This window comes from Brienomyrus brachyistius, chromosome 22 (assembly GCF_023856365.1).
Source record: "Brienomyrus brachyistius isolate T26 chromosome 22, BBRACH_0.4, whole genome shotgun sequence".
Classification (NCBI taxonomy): Eukaryota; Metazoa; Chordata; class Actinopteri; order Osteoglossiformes; family Mormyridae; genus Brienomyrus; species Brienomyrus brachyistius.
The window spans coordinates 6,747,378-6,772,059 of record NC_064554.1 but is presented as its reverse complement, the minus strand read 5'-3'; the positions used below and the strand labels follow the sequence as shown (position 1 = coordinate 6,772,059).

At 42.3% G+C, this 24,682-nt stretch overlaps 1 protein-coding gene across 4 annotated transcripts in view; it reads left to right on the top strand.

The window, feature by feature from the left end:
* si:dkeyp-72e1.9 (syntaxin-binding protein 4) overlaps window positions 1-24,682 on the top strand; it is a 49,331-nt gene that overhangs the window by 5,294 nt on the left and 19,355 nt on the right. For 2 of the 4 annotated variants that reach the window (XM_048992168.1, XM_048992167.1), the window contains exons 1-8: window positions 8,945-9,113; window positions 11,136-11,209; window positions 13,957-14,052; window positions 16,855-16,924; window positions 17,037-17,111; window positions 19,626-19,705; window positions 21,149-21,269; window positions 23,438-23,579. In XM_048992168.1, coding sequence (XP_048848125.1) covers window positions 9,085-9,113; window positions 11,136-11,209; window positions 13,957-14,052; window positions 16,855-16,924; window positions 17,037-17,111; window positions 19,626-19,705; window positions 21,149-21,269; window positions 23,438-23,579 — 687 coding nt within the window. In that variant the 5' untranslated portion in view covers window positions 8,945-9,084. Of the gene's footprint in view, window positions 1-8,944; window positions 9,114-11,135; window positions 11,210-13,956; window positions 14,053-16,854; window positions 16,925-17,036; window positions 17,112-19,625; window positions 19,706-21,148; window positions 21,270-23,437; window positions 23,580-24,682 lie in introns of those variants that run through there. The other 2 variants (XM_048992169.1, XM_048992170.1) reach the window with 1 other exon arrangement.

Sequence of the window (24,682 nt, the reverse complement as noted above, 5' to 3'; positions counted from 1 at the left end):
ATACTAGGCAATTATCTGTTGTCTATTAATAATTTATTTGCATACTTTTAATTGTTTTTCGTCCTGGGCATGACTGAACGAGTCAGCATTCCATTGGCCCTTTTGTACAAGATCAATAAAACCTTATGAATAAATGCTTTGTTCTCCGGAATGTTTGTCAAAGAAATTTTCCGTGATGGTGTGATGTTGGTGGTCATTTTTTTTCATTTAATGACACGGTAGAAATGGCAGACTGTAACCTCTTAGGTTAATTTGCTTTTCCCTTACACTTGGTATGAGGCAGCACTGGCTGTACGTCAGTCACTGAATCTGTCACTTCCCAAATGATTAAGAATTTAGGGGGGGGGGGGGGGGGGCAGTATGAAGTCTTCTAACTTGTTTTTTGTAAACCGAAATGAGTCTTTAACAGATGAACATTTTTAAATACAGTGCCTTGCGTAAGTATTCAGCCACATTTTCTCATGTTATATACTCAAAGAAAAGGTATTTTATTGGGCTGTATACTATTTGATTGGCACAATATGCTTAGCACTGAAAAATGTTTCTTTGTTGTGACAATGACTTCTGTGTTGAATGCTAAACTATTCACACGCCACAAGCCAATACTTGGAATAACCATCTTTCGCTGGAATTACAGCGTGCAAGTCTTTTGGGCGTACGTCTCTATTAGCTATGCATATCTAGAGACTATAATATTTGGTGGTTCTGTTTGACAAACTAGCTCAGACTGGATGGAGATGGTTTGTGGACAGCAACTTTCAAACCTCGCCGCAGGTCCTCCACTGGATTGAGGTCTGGGCCTTTTTACTTGCTTGAAGTCATCCTATTGCATCTCGCAGGATGCTTGAAGTCATCATCCTGTCGGAGGATGAACCTCCACCACGGCCTAGCAGACTGAAAGGAGCTGTCTTCAGAAACTGCCCTGTGTTTGTCTCCATCCATCTTGCCCACGGTCCTCGCCAGTTTCCCAGTACCCGCTGATAAAAAGCAAACCCACTGCATTATGGTGCCGTCATGTTTCCCTGTGGGGATGGTCTGCTCAGGGCGAGACGCAGTGTCTTCTTCTCACTGCATATAGTGTTTTGGTCATGTCTGACTAGGGCAGCTTCTTCCACGTTTGTTGTGTCTCCCGCGTGACTTTTGGCAAACGCCGAATAGGATTTTCTTCTCATTTCTCTTCCATAATCACCCAGCTTTGTAAAGTGTGACTCACAGGTCTGCTGTGGACCAGTTCTCCCACTTGAGATGTGGATCTTTCCAGCGCTTCCAGAGATACCATTGACCTCTTCTGTGCTTCTCTGATTAAGGGTCTCCTTGCCCATTCCATGAGTTTCGGTGGACGGCTTTCTCTTGGCACATTTGTTGTTTTGCGATCTTCTTTCCACTTTCTAATGAGAGATTTAATGGTGTTTGGTGAGATGTTTGCTTGGGATATTTTATCATAACCCCAGTTGATACTTCACCTCTGACCTGTTTGGGGAGCTTCCTGGCCTTCATGTTGCTATTTGTTCAGTAATGTCCTCTAACTCTTTTATGAAACAGGGACATTTATTTTAAGATCATGTTACACTTAATCCACACAAAGGTGGATTTTTCAGTTTTTATTTGTAAATAATTTTGAACACTATTTCCCCCCATTGTAAAAATTATGGGTTAATTGTATGGATCCTATACATTAAATCCCAGTGAAATCCATTTTCATTTAAGGTTCCTGCTGATCTACTCGATATGCTTATGGGTGGCAGTTTGTGGGTTTGGATTCTGTGCTCATGCTCGGAAGGTTGCTGGTTCAAATCCTATAGTTGATGGAGCACTGGCTGACTCCACTGTCAACTGTACATGACTTTGGATAAAACTATCTAGGAAATAAATACAAATACAGATCTTTATTCATCCTCTTAAATATCTCTCACACGCTCTGTTTCATGAAGATCACCTCAACGGCAGCCACGGAGGCCGGCTCATATCAGACCGAAGCACTTTTTGGCAACAGGCATCTTCTAAAATCTTGCTTGCATCGGCCCTTCACTAATATGCAAGATCATGAAGATGAAACTGATCTTAGAGTCAGACTGGCTTTTGTTACGGATCTCCGCAGAAGCACCATCTTTGCCGGGTCTCTGGAGCTTAAATTTCTGAGCAATGTTCGCACACTCGTACACAGCCCCCACCTGAAGTGATCCGAGCAGCGGTATGTTTAAAGGAAGAAGGCAGGTGGTGGTGGTGGGGGGGCTGTCAGAGCTGTAGGAGACAGGCTAATTTCATTGAGCAGGCAGTGGGGTCAGCACAAACCCCAGTGCCTGGCAGATTGAAAAGCTGGCTAGCTGAGTCCCAATCTTGGCTTGCCATCTCCTGCCCATTGACTCCTTGTTGAATGAGTGCTGACAGATATGAACTCAGCAAAGCAAAGACTTTTTTCTTTCTCACCACCTAAGAAGAAAACAGAGGTACTCTTCTGGATGTCTCTTGAGAAGGAAGTTACACTGAGTTGCTGGAACTGAGGATTTTCCAAAGCTGACCCCCCGGTATGGATGCAGTATCTTGCCTGAAAGGTCGGAACAAAGATCATTTAGATGGACTCTCGCTCATCTACTGGTAAGCTACAAAAAATCATTTAAACCATATTTTTTCACTTTTTTTTTTATAATCTAACCATAACTAATCACGAATGAAGCAATAACTGAACCTATATTAGTGTTCACCATTAAATGAGGGCGATGCAGCCTGACTTTTTTGGAGGTGAGAGACATCGAGAAATATCCCAGTCATGCATAATACTCAATGGTGCTGCGGAAATGTTGAAATGTAAATGAAATTAATTACACATTTGGCAAAAAAGACTTACAAAACTTGCAGCTCTTTTGTTAGTTGAAAAAAATGTGAATGAAAATCAAAGCTACTAAATACTAAAGTTCTATGAAATTTCTAACATAATAAAATTGTACTATTTCTGTGGATTCTACGAAATGTTTATTATTGATTACGATTACCATGTGATACTTGCCTCTATGACCCCAATAAGTCATGATTCATATAACTGTCTTAACACCGGTTCCTGTTTTACATTCTCTAATGTGGCTACGTTAGCGCACATTTACACATACTACATCGACAGACTGCTGTCCACAGCATTTCATTGGAGATTCTGGGTGTGGATGTGAATATACTCAATCATGTGCACTTAATTTTCACTGCTTGTAGAAAATAAATACTAATGTGCTGTACAGGGAGGAGTAACTGAGACATTTAGTGAAAATGAATAAGAACTAGTTATGACTTAACCTCAAAACAATAACATTCTGCGTGACAAATAATTATGTCTTTCTAATAATTATTATGATTATAATTCTGGCTTATTAAAATTAGAATTTGGCAGCTGGAACCTGTTTTGACAAATATGTTAGGGTTGCAAGAGATCAAGGATTAAGACTAATAAGACTGCAGTGTGCTGCTGGGGCAGATGAACTTCTCTGGGCCCCCCTAGGCTGACATGGGGGGGCCTCGTAAATAAGCCATTACTGCAATTTTTTTTTGGAGCCGAAAGAAAAACGAAAATACGGCAATCAATATGCGGGGTGGCAGCTGTAAAACTTATCTATCATGCGATAGGGGAAAGCCAGTATCGCACCAGTGGATCGATCAGCCAAATCTGTATTTGCATATTTGCTAATATTGTTGCTTAAAAAAACAAACTTGAGATCAGCTGCAGGTCCCCTAGAATACGCCCTGTGCCCCCCCCCCCCCCCCCCCCCGCTGTTAGACACACCAGTCACCCAGCGAGTCACATTTTGTCCCACTTTGCCTTGGTAAATGAGAAATATACACTATTCTGGTCTTAAACACCTTACAGTATGATAAACCATGTAGGCCATATGTGAGCTGAGAGGAGGTGATGGAAAAGGATTCGATTTCGTGACATTCAGCCTGACGACTAATGGGGACAGACGCCGAACGCTTTGCATTGTTCTCTCTTGCCCCATCTGATGACTTCCAGACATAAAACCGCGACCCTACACCTTGCTGAGGTGCATCCAGAATATAATACTGCACTGACATGGTCTTTTTCTAGCACTGTGTCACTCAGCAACCCAAAAGTCCATCCAGTAAGCTCAACATTTGAAACATGCCTAAAATTCACATTTGAGTCGATTTTATATAATTACTGGTTCCATTGCTCACAGTGTTGGCCTTGATGCACTGTAATTAGACTCTGTAAAGCTCAGATGTTAAACTCCACAGACTTACTCCTTGAATTCTTTATCCAGAGTGCATGAACTTCTCGCCCCATCCTGGGTTGTTCCCTGCCTTGTACCTGTAGCCTGCAGGATAGGCTCCATACCCCCTGTGACCCTGAATGGGGCAAGCGAATGGAGCATTTACAGAAAATGGATGGTTGGATGGATGGATGGATGGTATGTGCTTCTGTTGTAAGTGTAGCCAAGTAACATCCTTTATTCTGCCATTTACAGCACAAAGGCTTTGCCAAGCCTACCTTTTGTACCAGTGCAGAACCTGTGTCATTTATTCATAAATTTTTCGTTAATAAAATATTTGTTCTTCATTTGATCCATTTCCCTGTTCTGAACGGTAGTGCTTGCTTATATGATACATTTTACAGACTTACACTTCAGTTATTTGATCCCCAGGGGGGAATTTGTTTGGTCCAGCAGCAGGTATACAGATATAAAGAGATTTATATCAAATGTGTGGCTGAAGCACAGGGCTGTGCATGACCCCCTCCTCATCACCATGGTGACCTTCCTTTTGTTGACTTGTATTGATCGTCTGATTGAGATCATCACTCTTCATGTACTTATTTTTACCCTTGCAGTCTGCAGTACCAGCACAAGCTTGCTGACTCTCCTCCCGAAAGGAAACGCTGGCATTTTCCTAAACGACAGGCCAGCTGCCTCTTGTTCGATGCGCTTGTTTGAACGACGTCTGCGTCGATCACGTCGATAGGTGTCTGTCTCAGATAAGATAGCGGGGATGAATGAACTGCCGCCTTATGACGGCTGCTAGTTATCAGGAAGTAAATAGAAAGTGAAGTCACAGCACCACATCGACAGCTTTAAGGAATTTGTCGGTGAAAAACTATAAAGTGAAATGCGCAAAGTTACAGAAATGCAAGCAGTACTTGGAGGATGCATTTGGTTAAACTAGAAGGACAGCCATTCTCTTAGGAATGCCTGCAGCATGTAGAACTAGGGTGGACATGGGCAGGGGGAACCTCCACCCCACGGTGCCACACCCTCCCCTGCAGCAGCACATGCCTCATTAGATCTTCCTGAACTGTGTCATGCTATTTTTTTAAGGGAGGTGTCAACACGATGTACTTCTCAGAGGCCGATCTTGGTTTCTGTCTGCCTGCCATCCTCCCCGATGCCTATAGAGGGCAGACAGGAACCTGGAGTCAGGTTCTCCCCCCATCTTGCTCCCATCTCTGATGAAAAAGAACACACTTCAGTTTCCCCCCATACAAAACAAACCCACTACGGATGCATCGGCATGTAGTGACAGACTTCCACCTGAGGGGGCGCATTATTACACCTGGGTCTGCTCCCATTTCTTTGGATCTTGCTATGGTGAGGGGGGGGGGGGGGGGCGTACAGCTCCTTTTGGGAGATGATACAGCGGAATATGTCTGAAGCCCAGAATCCTACTTGCATCGCAATTGCTGTAGTGATCATGGCCAGGATTATCCTTTAATCTTATAACCACCGACTGTGCAGATCGAGCGATTAAAGTGCTCATGCAAATGTGGTTGCCATGGTTGCATGACACGGCAGAGGAATCCTCCCTCATTTCACTCGTTTCCACCACACTTCAGCTTCTTTATCCTGTTTTCCTTCCGCTATGAAGCTAAAGGACACCGTCGTATTCAAAAAACAACAATAACATAAAAAATGGGATGAATTCAGCAGGTGACACTAGGCTTACCTGGCCACCCTGACCAAAGCAGTAATTCCAGAGCTATTTTCTCATACAGCACCTTTGTTAAGCACAGAGCTTTTTAAAGGAACTCGTTTCATCATCTAGCATCTGGGAATAAAAGTACGGACAGCTGGTTTTAGTTAATTAAGGTAATATGCTATAAAAATAATAACAATTAAAGGTTTTTAAAAATTATCCACGGAAATGCGATCTTCTTGTCCCACCAGCCAGCTGCTTCCATAAGCTAGGAAGCAGCTTATGTGTCACATGTGGCGTGTTCAGTGCCAGACCCTAACCCTCGTGCAGCAATGCACCCACTAATGTCCTTCAAACGCATTGCTGCTCGAGATCCCCGCTCTTTGATTAAGCTACGTTAACCGATGACACCTCTGCCTTGCTGTGCAATGATATTTAACTAAAATAGAAATAGGATTAGATGGTATCAGCAGATTTTTTTTTCCACTGTGTACATTTATGGGGCAGTGTGTGATTCTGTGGGATACTGTGATCTGTGATTGGAAGGTCACTGTTCGAGCCCTGGTTGGCACAGTGGTCTGGCCTTTGAGCAAGGCTGTGAACGAGAACTCAGGGATGGGCTGACCATATACATGCACACACACACACACACACGCACACACACATATATATATGTAGTGCATATATATATATATATATATATATATATATATATATATATATATATATATATATATATATATATATAGTAGTGCCGGTGGGGTGTGCATATCCCAGCATGCCCTTCAAGTAATGTAAATAGACCATGTATTGTTGCTGTTACATTGTTATAGTTAATATTTGTATTTTCCGACTGTGGCTTGTATGTTTGCCTGTGTCTTATGTGAACCCTGTCCGATCCTCGTGCATCCTTAGCTTTGTATAAATCTCCCACCGTGTGTGTACCTTACAGCTCGGGGTCTGACTTCTGTTTCTGCTGTTGCGTTGGGTTCCGTGCTCGTATGGTGTCTATGTTAGTCCTGTTAAGAACTGCAATAAAAGGATGTTGTACTCCCCTAACAAGTCATCTCGTAATTTGCCGTTGATGCCGCGATGCCTCGGTCGCCCAATTATCATGTTGGTGTCTGATGTGGGACGCCAGAAAAAATTCCACTAGCACGTTAAGCCTACTCTGGCTTAGTGGACCCCAAGTCAAGTGGTGGCAGGTGAGGTCACCAACAAGGGATGCAGGCGTGAGGAAGGCACCCTCCACTCCATCCGAGTCGTAACGGTCCTGTGCAGAGTGTTCTGAAGCTGAAGCTGCTCCTCCCTTCAGAGACAATGCCGGTGAACGAGAAAGGCAGGCACCTCAATGGAGCCCAACTGCTCACCGGTCATCAAGTGCTCTTCATGATCCCAGCCACGAGCATGAGCAGCAGAGGCAGCAGACATCTCTCTTGATGCGTGGGAAGAGCAAATGGGAGAGCTGGCTAGCTTGGGGCCATCAGGACTGGGAGTGGCTACGGGAGTCCGCGGAGCAGGAGTGGCAGGAGCTGGAGCAGCTGCGTGGCGAGCCGGCCAGCTGGAGCAGAAGCAGGACCGGCAGGCGTGTATGGCCGAGACTGCAGTGGGGGCATTCCGGGGCCGTGAGACGGTGCTGCTAGGCCGGGATGAGGTGTGTCACAGTTTAGAAACCCAGCTGCCCCAGAAGCAGGAGGTGCAGGCTGCCATGCGGGACAGTGACCAGGCATGCCTCACTGTGGAGGCCGAGCTCACGAAGGACCTCCACGAGCGGTGGGAGGAGGAGGCCCGCTTGGCAAGCCTGTGACAGGCTACCCATATCACGGTGCAACAACTGTGCAGGACTGCCTAACAATGCGAGCAGTAGGCCCCGCAGCAGGTCCAGCCTGCTGCACAACATCAGAGCCCCACTAAGCAGGGTACAATGAAGGGCTGGGGCCAGGAGGAAGGTGCACCGCCAGCTGTCCCTAGCGGCTCCGTGCACTGGCTGTCTCTGGAGAACGGGGCCTGGCTGTGGGAGTCGTTGGAAGTGGCCCTGGAAGGGCTACCAGATCCACCTAAGCCACATAAAATGAAGAATCAGTGGCCAGGGGGATATGGCACGCCAACACCCGCCAGCAGCTAGTCATGCCAGTGCTCGGGGGGGCTAACGGTCCTGTAGTTTGAGGTGACGCATTGACGGCTGCCACTGGACCAGGGACTTGCTTCGGAACTGAGGTGGTCGCCAGGACGGTCAACTGAGGGTGAGGGTGGTGGTCGCCAGGACGGTCAACCTCTGAGGAGGGAGCAGTGTAGCTCCGGCAGAGTGTGCATATCCCAGCATGCCCGGCAAGTAATGTAAATAGCCCTTGTATTGTTGCAGTTACATTGTTACAGTTAATATTTGTATTTCTCGATTGTGGCTTGTATGCTTGCCTGTGGCTTTTGTGCTCCCTATCCGATCCTCATGTGTCCTTAGCTTTGTATAAATCTCCCACAGTGTGTGCACCTCACAGCTCAGCATCTGACCTCCTTGTGTTTCTGCACCAAGAAATGGTGCCGTTTTTATTACGTGGGTAAAAGCATTATTTTGACAGATTTTTTTGCAATACATCTTTTATTTATTCATTTAATTTTTTTTCTTTACTTTAATATTTAAAGTTTTCCTTAAACCACCCATGTGATATGCAAGAACTTTCTGAAAAAAATCTAAAATTGTCTCTGGTCATTAAACCAAATTTAGGTATTAAATCTAATTTCACCTGCTTGTAAAGTTATGCTTCCTATAATTTCAAATTAGTATGTTATTTTCAGCCATTACTTTGCAATCCTCTTGGAAACGGGAAGAAATCACTGAAATTGACATCCTAATACCACTATGAAATATTATGAGATTAAAAATTAATTCACTCCCCTGTTATGATTTCAACTGTTTTTTTTAGCAGACGCAATGTGGAATTGGGGAATAGAGAAAATGATGCTGCTGGTTTTGTTTGCGTGTTACATAAGACTTAATCTGCCCTGGAAGTTGGCCGTGTTGTCCAACGATCTGGTAAAGGCGTGGGGATTTTAAGAGCGCCGGAGGCACCGTGCGTTTCCACGGACGTGGAGCCCCGTGCGAGTGCTGGAAGATGGGCAGCTTGCTGCATGAAACACATAGAAAAAGCTACTTAAAAGATCTCGACGATTTCAGTTATGTATAAAGGAGCGGTCGTCATCAGCAGGTAATGAAGGTGCTATAGAAATTAGTGCATTGAGTGCTGGAAACCGCTTCTGTACAGGAAGGTGCGTAGTATAGTATAAAATAGCGAATGTATGTGTGGTCTGAATGTTACTTATACCACCTTGAAGTGTTTGTTGATTTTTATACTGTTAGATACCACATTGTGCCATTATTAGATTCTTTAATTAGTAGAAAAGGTGGAATATTTTCCAGGCTACACCTTTACAAAAATAAATTACAGATTATTCTTACAGAGTAATTCAGTTACAACTGTATGAAATTATGTTGCCCTGTTACTTACTCCATTAGGAATCTAGCACAATTTACGTGATTAATGTAATACGTCACGATGTAATACTTGATATGAGATTGATACGAGATTATAGTACATCTCTTCAGCGCATTTGGCAGAAACAATTGATTATTCTTTAACTTTTTTATAATTACTTTTTATGAAAAACAGCACTGTTTTGCAAACAAATAACTTGAATGCAATCATTTTAATGCTATTATTATTATTATTATTGTTGATGCCGTTTTCTTGGGTGTAGTCATTAGTTATGTGACAATTATTTTGAATGTTCTTGTCGTGTTTTCTTTACATAAAGTTCGCTGAATCCAAAATGTTTCCTTTAATAGTCAACAGTGGATACAGTATTACTAAATGTCATTTAAAGTAAAGAATAAGACGACTGTTGTGTACAGGATAAACTTGGGGGTAAAACTGCAGCTGTGTTCGTCTTACACACTCTCGGCAGTGTTTGGCTCATGTACCAATTAAGGTTCTGTGCTGTTGTCTTATTTGATTATGTCACATGACTGTCTCATCATATTACAGATACTTAGTGATGCTTTAATTCAAAACAACATAGACGTTTTGATAAAGCAGGGGTCGGGGTCAGTCCTTGGAGCAGTGGGGGATTGAGGACCTTCCTCACTTTCACATGCACTGCTAGAAAAAGGGAAAAGCCGAGGTATAAAGACTAAATCAGGCAAAGCTGGGATGTATGGGAAATGCCCACGTAAAAGAAAACAGTGATTCTGAAATTTAATTTTATTTCACTGCAGACAGTATGAACCCAAAATATTTCATGTTTTGTCTGGTCATTTCATTTGTAAATACACATTCACCCTTTCCAAAGGAAGTTTGGACGGTAAAGCATTTGCCACTTCGCTGTTCCATCTCACAACACTTAACAAACAGACGTTTCGGCGATAAAGATACCAAGCAATGAAACATTTTCTTCCTCCAAACACGTCTTAAGGTGTGCTGCAGTATGGGCTTGTCGTTGTATTTTCCTTTTCAAAATTCTCCACACGTTCTCTGTTGGGAACAGCCCAGGACTGCAGGCAGGCCGGTCCAGAACCTGAACCCTCTTCTTCTGCAGCCCATGTCCTTGTAAATCGTGCAGAATGTGGCATTGCACTGTCTTGTTGAAACATGCATGGATGTCGCTTGAAAAGACGTCGCCTTGATGGTAGCATATGTTGCTCTAAAACCTCAGTGTACTTTTCTACATTAATGATGCCATCACAGAAGTATATATTACCGGAAACTGAACAATTTGGTTTCCCAAGGAACAAATAACATTATTGTACCTCCAGTGATACAAATATCATACCTCAAATCATTTCAACATCATTTTCTTTGACTGCCTAAGACTTTTGCACAGTGCTGTAGGTACGTTAATGTGCAAAATCAATGACAAATATAACTAAAAAGTAATCTAATTCTAAGAAACATTTAGAAACATGTCATTAAATATTCATGAATGGCCAAATGTGGTAAAATGTGTTGAATTCTTAAACCATGTACTGTAATCTGTTGTCCTGAGTTCCAAAACTACATAAAGTAAGTAAACTGTTAAATTAATATTTTATTCACTGCTAAGGAGTTACAGAATAACTTCCCTTTTCTGGTATCATGGCGGATAATTATCATTGGATGTCCTACTAATGGCAGTTAAAAGCTTACTGATACATTTCTTTTTTTCCCACTTCCTACCGCTGCTGTGGGACAAAGGACACTCATGGGTCCATACGGAATAGACCGGACTGTACACCTCATGGAGTTTTTGGATTGCGAGGATGGATTGGGTAAGCCTGTTGTCATGTTCTACATCAGAACTTTTTTCAATATTTGAAATCGATGGTGGTGTGGTAGAAGTTCAGCATTTCCTTCAAATATGTAGCCCCCCCCTCACAAATCTTAAGATAGCAACGCAACCATATTCGGAACGGACAGGAAATTTGGTTGGCAGACTGTCGGCTAAAGCAGGGATCTCATAAGTGTTTTAAACAAAGGTCAGATAGGTAATTGGTAATTGTGCTGACATCCGGCGTTTCTTCTTTACCTCACAACGTTGTTGTACTTGCGATATTAAACGAGGCAATGGCCGTACACACAGTCCGTGGGAACTCTAAGTCAGAGCTGAACTTACTTTGTAGCTACTGTCACTGGCGGAGAGGCGGAGGCGAGGCTGAGGACTGAGCGGGAGGCCGAGGGGCTGAGATTAAAGAAGAGGGAGGGAGGTATAGGGGACAGCTGTGCTGGAAGAAAACAGAAAAACAAATGCGAAGGGATGAGAGGCTCTGCCCCAGGGACCGTGTCACTGCTGATCAAGGGGCGACGAGAGCGACGCTGCCGGCAGAATGTGCTGGGAGGATACAGCTCTGTCAGGAGACATTAATATGCCGACCCAGGCTCTCTTCATGCCGGTTTGGTGGCCGTTTGCTGATTCTCTTAATCGTCTGCTGTCTGCCTGTCACCAGAGTGATACTGTACCTTCTGATTGGTAATAAGAAGGCATCTCAAGCAAAGGCAGCATCTCAGTATAGGCAAAACAATATGAAGACTGGACAAACGATAGTTCTGAAAGGCAGAATTGAACTGCAGTAGAGGCTGTGATTTGGGATTCAGGCCTGGATGCTGGACAGCCAGGCCATTGGTGTGAGCTAGCTTTCAATACTTCTTTCCTCTATAGCAGATAGTTCTTGGACAATGTTGAGGCATGTTTTGGACCACTATATTGCCAAAGAATGAAGGACTGCACGATCAATCTAAACCCTGATGGATCTGTATGTCTTTGAAGTATTTCGTGATTGATACAGTCTCCCAAAGAGCTGGTGCTGAAACATCTACTCTCCCATTGGCATTCAGCTGAGCTCGTATTTCCCAGTTAATCACCAGTCTTCCAGACCCGTGACTCAGATAAACTTGTTCTTTGATTCTTGACATCTCACCTTTGCCAGCCTTGCTTGACTTTCACTAGGGACAGTTCGCTGACGGTTCTGGCCAGCGCAGCTACAGACTGACTTTTTCGTTTGCTGACACGAGCAGATTTTTGTTTCTATTTCCTGCCCACTGATATTCAGGAATGACAGAGCCGTGCCTCCTTTACATCCTATATTTGCAGTAACCATGGATCTGCACCTGTTATCAAAATGGATCTGCACCTGGTGCCAAAAACTCAGTAAAGTATCATGCCAGTTAACTCAGAGAAAATTTTAATTTGTTTCGCAGATTAACTCTCCTGGGCTTTCAACTAAAATCCCTGTGCCTTGTGTGGCAATTTCATTGATATTTTAATTAAAAAAAGAATTTAAATCAAAGGTTTTGAATGCAATTCACCAGAACCCATTTAACACTAATAAATATAATACCAATTATAAATTTGAAGCTAATGAATTTGCTGTTTATTAGTCATTTACCTCTGGATGAGGAGACAAAGTATTACATGGAATAGAATATGTACGAAATTGATTTGTGTCGCTGATGAAAACAGCTTTTTCCCTGAAATGGTGAGTGTTTTGCTCGGCTGTGTTTTCAGTCAGAATACTCCACCACGAGCCCTGACTATCCTCTGGCTATTCGCTCAAGTCTGTGGTATCTGTCATGCTTGCAGAGGTATACCTTTGATCATGGGTGCAGCACTTTGTTCATTTATGATACTAACAGCAAATACACGTCCCACACACACCAAAGATGAAATGTAACAATGTTACATCGCGACTGAGTCATCACTGCCTTGACTTCTTACAGAAACTTCACTATGCAGCACCAATGCAGAACCGACTGATGTTCAATCTTAGATCAATTCTAGGACTTTCATTATTATTAAATATAATACTGAAATATGATCATAAAAATACTATATTTTAAAGTCTTCCTGACAGTTTTGTTTCTGCCGTTTATATACTATTATATGAATTTGTGTATTTATATTAATGTGATTATTTAAATAATATAAAATGGTACATCAGCAATGTTCATTTTAAAAAGCAGGATAAAAAGGAGAACAGCATTAACTCTGTATTTGGTTGTCAGGTGCACAGTGTTATGCATGCAGACTGATGCTGAGCCAACAGTAGGAGGCACTGTTGTACACTTCCTGTTTGTGAAGAGTGCGTCTAGTGCATGCGGGTCACTGTTATCAGATCATGAATAATGAGATTATGTGTGGGAGGGGCTCATGACGCCCCACCCTTTCGTCTGCTCACAACCAATGGCAGCGCCTATGCTTTCATAACCATAAATCCATATTTGCATTTCCCACTTACCACATGAGATTCCTCAATGGATTTGAAGGACCAGTGATGAGACCTCACCTGGGAAAATCGGCCTTTTCGGTCGAAGGATATAAAAACTTGATCCTGATGTCCATGTTTACTACTCAACGCGCTTTCCTGTCAGCTGTTAAAGTCAAATGCTGATGATGTGGACAAGAGCTACGAAACAAGACCTGGTTTACTATTCTTGTATGATGAAGACCTTCCGAGTGTTCGACTTTAAATTTAAGATGTCAACAATTTGTTCACCACAAGCTCTTAATTGGTCTTTTTAGGAATTAAAGTCATTGGTGGTGTGAAGGAGCTCACTGGAGAGGAATTTGGAGTGTATGTGAAAAGGATTTTACCTGGTGGTCTTGCGTCTATCGATGGTAAGTAAGGCAACGTTCATTTATTATTTTTAATAGTGGCGTAGATTCAAGGAGACTGTTCAATGGAAGCAGGCACCACTTAGAACTGAAAAAAAGGGAACGAAGCCTCCATAAGCCCTTCACACTTTGCTGGACTGAACTACACCATGAACCAGATTGATATCCTGTCACAGCAACAAATGTGTGTAGCTTCAGTAAACAGCTCGATGACTCATTCTTTACTCAGCTAGGTTGTGTCTATTTTAACTACCAGAAACAATGGTATTTTCCTGGTGTGTATAATGTATCCTTTGTTGATTTATGTATTTATACATAATGTGTTGCGTGAACCTACTCCTCAGTAACAGCCCTTGAAGACTCACAGTAACAGCCCTCAGATATAAAACTTCTGCTCTGTTAAATTCCCTACATTCACATATTTTTTAGTTAGCAGACTCTTTTGTCCAAAATGACATATAAGTGATTTGACAAACTACAAACATATAGCTGTCCAGGATTCATCTAGGCTTAAACACAGCTGCCAAATAAACCCCCCTTGTAAGGGTTTTGCCGCAATCAGCTGCATTTTGGGTCATGCTTCTCCCCATCAACATGACAGAACTGTGGGCGAAAATAATGTCTGTATAGTGGCGAAAAATTACTCATTTAGATTAACCCACCAATCGGTAAAATAGTCTATAGATTAATCCATAGAAAGATTGTTGTTAGTGGCTGCTAAATAACACTGTTTTGGAACAACGTATTTGAACAAAAGTAAATTTAAGTTATATTATATAACAATTTTTATATAAATTAAATACACTAAATGCTACTTTAGTGTGTCATTTGGGACACTTTCATTGTACTAAGTATGTACTTCACAATATTAAATAATAGTAGTTATTTATTTAATAGTTACAACTTAATTGTGTTTATATCGCATTTAAAGGTCACTGAATGTACTTATGTATGACTTAAGTAGGACAGAAGTATATTATTGATGTATTTCTGAGAAATGTGTTCCAAACATACCATACTTTTAAATAGTTTTTTTCTAAAAAGTATAGTTAAGTACATCAGTACACTAAAAGGCAAATAGCATGTTACTATATAGTCATGATACACTTAGTCAATGCTCAAATCTTTGTTGTTAAAATTATAATATATACGACTTAGTGCTACATGTTAGTCTGTATGCTACTGGCAAATTCTTCCCTTTGAATAATGGTCAGTTAACCAGCTGCCAGCCCCAAACTGCACTCACTAGCCAAGGACATTCACAGCAAAAATACACGTGAAAAAGAAATAAGACTAGTGTTGGTCATAAAACTTTTATGCATGTTTATTAAGCCAACAGTGCACTGCAATTATATCGCTGAAATATAAAAAAATGCAGTGTACACATCCAGTTACTCTCTGTCTCAGTCTCTCTCTCTCTCTCTCTCTCTCTCTCAAACAGGGGTCTTTACCAGACCAGGCTTCTCTTGAACGTTTTCTTGTGCTCTCATAATAGGCTTCAGTGTCGCATTTTCATCTCAATGACTATGATTTGAAGGACATAAAGAGGCTTATTTACTCATCATTCCTCTCATGCACATCCATCTTCACAGACCTTTGTAAGCGCATTGTCAAGAGCTCCTCTATACCATCTGATCGTTAGTCTTTTGGAGTGTCAGCGTAATTCAGGTTGAGAATGTCCAATGGTCCTTCTATCATATTCGGTCTTTTTGTATTTTGGAGTAGCAGTCTATCTCATTTTGAGACCCTTTGATGATTCCTTGATCCCAGCTGGGGTTTAACATCAGTTTAACATCAGATAAGAACTTTGAACTGTCCTTAAATCCCACCTGACCTATTGTTTTGGAGAGTGTGTCTAATTCAGAGAACCTTGTTGAGATCTAACAATTCTTATTTTCAGTTTTAGTATTTTGGTAAGACAGTTTGGATGACGAAAGGATGGTAGACTACATAACAGTGGTTCTCAACCGTGCCTGCTCAGTCGTGACCCTATATCAAGTATAGGTTTAAATTAATGCTGTGATCAAGCACGCAGTGCAATTTACGCCAATCAATCCTATCGCACAAACCTGATTGGACATTCCAGTGGGTTTTAAATTAAGCATCTGTGGTTTTACTTCTTGGATTGGTTGAGTGCTCACTAGTTTTGTGCTAAGCATTTGCTGACCCCAGACCTGTTTATATAAGTTAATTCTAAGATTGGGGCTGGGAAATCTGATTGCAGATCAGCACAGGAGTTTCTTGGTTTTAAAATGCTTACATTTCCAACTCTGCCTCGTGACCCTTTCAGAAATTGTTGAAGCCCAAATTTGACAACAAATTTTCTGATCGATTGGTTGCATTTCTGCCATTTCATGTATAAATTGCATATAATTACATCACTTCCTATCAACGTTAATGTCGGTATGTTAATCCTAGTTTATGTTTCACTTTTTCATGTGTCTTTACGGTCTTTTGATGTTTGGAGAGTCTCAATTTTCTAGGAATTCTAGCATTGAAGTTGTTGCCAGGCGTCGGTTAGAATCACGGTAATAGGGTATGGTGTGACATTTTAAAATGTTGGGGCAGCATGTGGCTCAGTGGGCTAATCCTATAATCAGAAGGTTACTGGTTCAAACCCAGCCTCAGCGCATCATCCTTGAGCAAGGCCCTTAACAGGTGGCTGCCCTTCGTGGGTAACGTTCTCTACGAAGAGCGAGTTGAGGGAGGTGTAAAAAACAATTTCCCCACTGGGATCAATAAAGTGTCAATGATTATTATTATTAAAATCAGCCACTTACTTTTGCTGTTTTTGTTTCTGTGCAGGACATCTGCAAGCTGGAGATCAGATCTTGGAAGTCAATGGGGAAAGTTTAATAGGCGTTACAAGTGAGAGGTATTTAGTGTGACGGTTTTCTTGTTATTTGTCATTCATTTTGCATTTCTGACATCTTAACTGAAAAGCAGTGCCCACACACTAGTGAGAGTTCATCGGTTTCCACTTACAGCGCCGTGGACATTCTCAGAGCTGCATCCTCCACGAATCACATGCGACTGCTCATAGCAAGAGACGAGGAGGCGAGGTAGGTCACCTTTGATTGGTGGCAGGTGCCGTCTTGGGAATCCCAAAGAAGGCCTTGATATCCTTTGACACTCTGACAACAATTGGTGAATACATAATTCAAAATATCACTTTGCAATGAAACATGTCATCCCTTTTACTTTGAGCTCTATTATTCATGTATAAACCGGTAGTACACGATGCGTTCCATAGGTATCTTTAATTCAAATCTGTAAGTTGGAAAAATATTAATACAGTACATAATCCATCCATCCATTTTCCAAAGCGCTTTTCCTACTGGGTCGCGGGGGGTCCGGAGCCTATCCCGGAAGCAATGGGCACGAGGCAGGGAACAACCCAGGATGGGGGGCCAGCCCATCACAGGGCACACTCACACACCATTCACTCACACATGCACACCTACGGGCAATTTAGCAACTCCAATTAGCCTCAGCATGTTTTTGGACTGTGGGGGGAAACCGGAGCACCCGGAGACAGTACAGAATAATAATTATTATACAGTCATAATAAAAGTAACAACATTACTGTCCTGTACCTCAAGTCGAAGAACCGCTGGAGCTATGCAATATTTTCATGAGCGCCACAAAGTAGTGCTTTCGTTCGTTATTTCTAACCATTGTATTTAACCTAAGTTTTTGCTACAAAAGACTTTATGGCAGTCTGTTCGTAAGTACAAGCTGATTGTAAGTCAGACGTACTTAACCCAGGGGCTGCCTAGTATTGGGGTGGGGGGGAGGCTGCTCTAAGCTTCTGTTTCCTTGTTCCCACCACCCTCACAAAATTCCCTTCGATCCCTGTTGGCCCATTAAAAGCCCCCCACTTGGTTTTTGATGCTGAGTGAGGCGGTAAGTTGTATCTGTGCTTTAGCGTTTCCTACCAATGTCTTTGAAGTCACCCCCCCCCCCCCACCATATCCCAAGCCCCACACCCCAACCTCTATCATTGGAGGGGGAGAGGGTCACAACTCAGATTTGGATCTATTTTGAAACAGTTGTTCAGTTAGTAATTGTTTTATTTAATAAAAAATGGCATTATAATAAATCAAGAATAATGCCTTATGATGCATTATTATAAATCCACAGACTTCATATGTTGACCACTGATAATCTTCTCATTGAGCTATTTGCTAATTAAGCATGGTTACATGGCTTACATCCTGCGCTGGTCTACAGAGTGAGGTCAGGGACTCACTGTACAGCAGATTGCACTGCCAGGTAATGACTCCTTCAAAGCCTCAGGGACAGGAAATGGGCCGGTGCTTAATGACACAGATCTAAAGACTCACTAAAATAGGGCTTCCCATCCTATTGACTTGGGGGGGCCTGTGATTGATTACCCGGTTTGGCAAATTGAACGTCCTGCTTTTCCAGCCCATCCTTCTGTTCATCTATCCTACCATTCATCCATCCATTCAGCCATCCAGCCATTCATTTTCCATCCACCAGTCCTGGTCAGGATCTCGGAGCAGCCTGGAGTCCCTCCCAGGCATCATGGGACATCCTTATAATCCTTATTTTATTATTTTTTTCATAACGCGTTACTTTGGGGGACACAAATACTTGGTAATAACTCGATTGCTGCTGAAGTACAAATTATATACAAATATAGTAGCTACTTGAGATAAAAAAATGCATCGTGATTCATTAATGATGAACAAACATGAGATCAGCATTTCATTTGTGTTATTCATTACTCGTTACTCCAGTAGCTCACAAAGGTTTACAGAATTAACCGATGTGGTGAATATAGTTACTGCCTGAGATAAAATATGTGTCACGACTGATTAATGATGAATGAACATTAGTATGTAACTAAGACGTAGTTTCTGGATAATTAATATACCCCTTCAAACAATATTTATTATATACAAATATTCTCGCTGAAAACCAGAAAGTGTAGTTACTGCTGGTAAATGGTCAAATACAACATCAAATACAGCTTGAAATTTCATGACTTAGTTTGCATTTTTCTGCATTTTTCTCGCACGAACCTGAAAGCTATTACTAGATTTACTAGAGCTATATGTGATCGTGTGGATTCTATATAGATCATTTGGAGATTTGCAGGACTGGCGCCTGCTCCAACCACACTGTGTGCCTGGGGAGGCCACATTAATCCGAGTTCCCCCTGCATCACAAAAACATGCATGTGGGTGAATTGGTGTCTCTTCATTTATATTAACCAATCAATCTGATGCGTTTTTCCAATGCAACTTATGATAGGGGGAAGTAGTGTAATGGGCTGGGATGCCATCCAGGATGGCTCCTACCCTGTGCTTCACAGGACAAGCTCCTCACATCCTTATACTGGATACAAAGCTGGATGGATGGATGGATGGACTCATATGTTCTTTCTCATTCTACAGTTCTGTTAGCTCTTTCTGTCATTCTGTACTGGTGCAATTAAAATAAATTAATAAGCAGAGAAGACGGGCCGGGTCACCTCATCCCCAGTGGTGGGACAAAGACTGTAATTACTGTGTAATTAAAGCATAATTCTCTTTAATTGGATGAAGGAAAGAATTCGCTGAGCTGCTGGAGAAATATGGGTCCAGCGCTAGCAACGGATCAATCCGGAACTCACCCATCCAGCAAGGTAGGGGCACCATCGCGTCTGCACGAGCCTCGGGGGGGGGGTCTGCTCCTTTGTAGAGGCCCCCACCCCAGCTGGCCACATAATTCATGGATCATATGGAATGGATTTCCCTGTCATTTCAGTGTAAAACCACCTTTTTCTTATGTGATAATTCAAACTACTCCCATAATTACATCGTGATATTAAAAGATTAGAAATCAAAAAGATTTTCATTTTCTGCATCAACATCATCGACTACGTCGACTAATCACAGCAGATCTACTTGCAAGGCATACAGTCAGACTTTAACCTGCAGTTAAATTAATGGTGGTCACTCTGTCATAATAAAAAACAGTAATATCAATAAAAGAATAAAAACAGGAAGCAATTCACATAAATATGTGCAATAAATATGTAAATAAGGAACAGAAAGTTCTATTGAAAAAGAAAACAGAAAGACCAGAGATGTGCATCATGGCTAAAGTGCATGGTGCATATCTAAGGAGCAGGTATTAAATTATTATTGTCCTAAGGGTATTCAGTGCCCATGGGAGTTTTACACAAAATATAATGAGAGCAGAACAAAGAATGATTGACACAGAGTGATAACCAATCAGATCGTAGCAACTAGAGGAGGCAGGACCAATCAAATGTCTTGGTACAGCCCCCTCTACAATCTGATTGGTTATCTCTCTGAGCCAATCATCATTTTTTGCTCTGCCCTTATTTTTGTGTAAGTAGAACTCCCATGAGTGTATTTAGTAATCTGAAGGCTTGAAAGTATCAGCTGCTTCTGTGTCTTTCAGTTCTCACAGACGCCCTTGTCTGCACCAAGTAACCAGTCAGGAGGGTTGGGAACTGGATCTAAATATAATGATTGATCCCATGTGAGATGATTACTCTGTCAGTGGGAAAAAAATAGGAAAAGTTGACTGTCAGCTTGCCATGTAATGGTGGGGCTTGTAAAACAGCCTTTTCCTGCTCCGCATGTATCACTCACAGTTCAATGCATCCAAGCTGACTGCACGCTACATCAAAAATGGTCTCGCTTTTCAAACTGAGGGCTGAACTTTTAAGAGGATATTTTTGGTCTGGGCTTGACAGGACAGCCGTGTTTACACAGCTCATTAAGTGACTTGGCAGGCTTGCCTTCTCATGGTGAGCTGCAGATTAAATTTGACAAGCGACTGAATGTGTCGGCAGATTGTAATGTCATGCTTGTATTTAAAATTTAATTTTTATTCATCTACCATGGGACTTATATTACAAGAGATTAATAAACGGCTCAATTTCTTGCTTATAAAACATAGATGTTTTATCAACGGCATAGATTTGGGTAAAGGCTGTAGGAACATGTCCCTACTATGTGTGTTTGGGGGTGGGTTGGGGTTTACCATGTTGAAGCCAAGCCCAAACCCTTGTGTTCTGCATCCAGAAGGCTAATGTTTCATTCCTATGAAACAGGCAAGTATGTGGACAGCACATCGTCTGGGTCTTCATCGCGGTCACAGAGCCCCCTGCTGCTGAGCCCGGCCGGCTCTCAATGTGCCTACAGTGGGACTGGGCTCCTAATGCGACCTATAAGGTACGTCTCAGCGCCAGCCCTTCCAGCATCTCGTCTTACCCAGGTCTACACAAATAACTATAGCCGTGTTTTAAATGTCCACTTGCCCACTATTTATTGCACTATACAATGAGTCGGCCATTTTGCACAACATAAACCGTAAATTTCAGCCACTATATAGTGCACTACATATTCAGCGAAGAGCTGTGCCCTACATCGGTCAACTTAGACTCATCATGCATTGCAGTCTGTCACGTGACTGTTGGAACCAAATTTAAGAAACTTTGTTCAGTCTGAACTGTAACTGTTACCTGTTGTTCAGTAGCTTGCTTATGAAATACTTGCATGTGAGCTACGGCTGCTGGTTTAAAAATAAAAGGTTATTTTGATGTATTTGACTACTTTACATGGGTAACGTTAATACACAATTAATACAGTATATTGAAGATTAGTATAAAATACTATAGTTACTACTGCAGGCCCCATCATGCTTGCGTAGGTGGATACAGTACAGCCAAGTATGTTGTAAATAAAGTTATGTGTGCAGAGATTTGTGTAGTAAAGTTTAGTTTTATTTTTAATTGAACGTTGTACAGACATGTGTCACTTACTATGTGTACTTATCCAAAAATACCAACGTTTGTTTACGCGGAACACTTATGAATATCCGGCATGTAATTATGTAGCAGCATAAAATCTTCTTAGTGTCTGAAATGTATCAACCGTTGTCTGCCCTTGTCCCCAAGTGAGTGTGCTATGTAGTGAACACTATATAGTGAGTGGGCTAGTGAGTGAGTGAGTAAATTAGTGAGTTAGTGAGTGAGTGGGCGAGTGAGTGAGCGAGTGAGTAAGTGAGAGGGCGAGTGAGTGAGTGAGTTAGTGAGTGAGTGAGTGAGTGAGTGAGTGAGTGAGTGAGTGAGTGAGTGAGAGGGTGAGTGATTGAGAGGGCAAGTAAGTGAGCGAGTGAGAGAGTGAGTGAGTGGGTGAGTGAGTGAGTGAGTGAGTGAGTGAGTGAGAGGGCAAGTGAGTGCATGGGCGAGTGAGTGAGTGGGCTAGTGAGTGAGTGAGTGAGTGAGTGAGTTAGTGAGTGAGTGAGTGAGAGGGCGAGTAAGTGAGCGAGTGAGAGAGTGAGTGAGTGGGTGAGTGAGTGAGTGAGTGAGTTAGTGGGAAAGTGAGTGAGTGAGTGAGTAAGTGAGTGAGTGGGCGAGTGAGTGAGCGAGTGAGAGAGTGAGTGAGTGAGTTAGTGGGCAAGTGAGTGAGTGAGTGAGTGAGCGAGTGAGTGAGTGAGTGGGCAAGTGAGTGAGTGAGTGAGTGAGTGAGTGAGTGAACGAGTGAGTGAGTTAGTGGGCAAGTGAGTGAGTGAGTGAGTGAGTGAGTGAGTGGTATTCCAAACACAGTCTATGACTCAGAGCATGGAACATTAATGACTATCACAGAAATCATTGGACTGACTGCAGCTTCGCCTTAGCTCTGTCACTGAGGGTCATGTGTTCTTTTCAGCAGTCAGAAAGTCAAATTTGCTGAACAGGATTTGCTTATGCACAGAATTTTGATTTTACAACATAAACCTCCAAAGCTGTGAGACCTAAACTTAGAACTTGCTGAAAATTATATTTAAAATGTTGGAATGCATTGCACTTCGTTTCCTCTCCCCAGTGCTCCCTAGAATAAGGGCTTGGAAGATGAATGGCTTTTATTTCTTTTGCTGCAGAAACACATAATTGTGGTTGCAGTTATTATTATTGTTATTCAAAAGCAGCTTACAGCTTTACCCACTTATATAGCTTGGCTTAGCATTTGTTTGATGTTTTAGTTTTTAGTATGTTTTAATGATTCTAGTAGGTTTTAATCGTTGTTCATTTTTTTTCATGATTATTTAAATTTAACTTGCCGTTTATTATGCATTTCACTTTAAAATCATATTTTAGGTCTCTCTTATTTTGGTAAATAGCAGTTGGGTTTGTTTAATGCTTTAGTATGTCTTGTTAGTTTTAATTCTTTTTTTGTATTGCACTTTGGATGAACTATTTTTAAATGTGCTATTTAAATAAACTTGACGTGACTTGATGCTTTCGTTTTACGAAATGCACTTTTTCTAGAATATTCAACAGTAGAATTCCTGCTCACTGGCTAAACATCTGGAGCCCCTCTGTCCGAGGTACACTGACGACGGCTCCTTTCTGCTTCAGCCTCCCGGGAGATGGTCTCATCCAGCTGATCAGCGTGACTCGCTCCTGCAGCCTGGGCATCGCCATCGGCGGAGGCTCCAACAGACCCGATGGGCCGGCCATCTTCATCCAGGACGTGCTGGCTGGGAGCGACTGCCACAGGGTGAGCGAGGCCCAGCAGGGGGCAATCTTCTGGGTCACCATGGGTGGCCAAACACCCCTCTGTGCAGAGTAGAAGAGGGAAATTTTTAAAATAACCTAAAGTCAGTGCTGATTGATGACCTAGATAGATTATGTGCACTGAAAAGGAAGAGGGAGGCGTGCACAGTGAATACCTGTTCTCAGTGTCTAATTACACGTCCTGAAAAGAAGATTGCCTTTTATGGCAGTTTCACGACAGCGTCTCCCATTGAGGATTGAGACGGACAGGAAACATCCGGCCGTTAATATCTTCAGGGGGGAGGAGGGGCGACTCGATGGCATTGGGGAGTTCAGGTTCGATCTGTGCTGTTTGCACTGAGGAAAGCTTGTACCTCCTGGGCAGAGTGTCACTGGCGGATTTAGGTACAGGCAACATGGGCAGGCGCTCATGTTAAATTAGCACACATGGATAAGAAAGGTCTAAGCCATCAGGTGCTTGTTTAGAAAGAAGAGTAAAGGCTCCTATAATTTAATTCCTTTTGACTCTGTTATTTCATGTTGATATTTTTGAATTTCATTTGTGTCTATTTTAATATTTATATAGAATTAGTTCAGGATGCTGAAGGGGGGGTTCAGCCAAGGCACCACACAGGCTAGACCCAGCACCGTGGATTGTAGTGGGTGACCTTCTCTCTGCCATCACACACTGCCTGCTGCGTGTTTCAGGTCAGGCTTTTGGTAGTGTGTTGAGCTCCTTCCATAAACATTGGCCCACACAAATTAAATAGGACTAAAGTGTAATTCTGTATTGAAACATTGACCCAAGGTCACGCCATTTTGGCGTTTCAGCTTCCCGGTTAAGCCGCTGTTAAAAAGATATTCTGTCTTCATCAGTTTCTCTAAAAGGTCAGAACATTAAGGTAGCCGTATCCTTCAAGCATGTCCGGACAAAACCAAATCGAAAACGTCGCCGCGAGCAGGCTGTCGCGTACTGAAAATGACGCTGCCTGCCTGCTCATGCTTTGTCACGCCACAGCCCTGGAGGGTACAGTGTGTTTTCAATGCAGCAGACCCACATGCAGAGCACAAATAAACCTATTGTGGAGAGTGCGTGAGCCGTTTTAA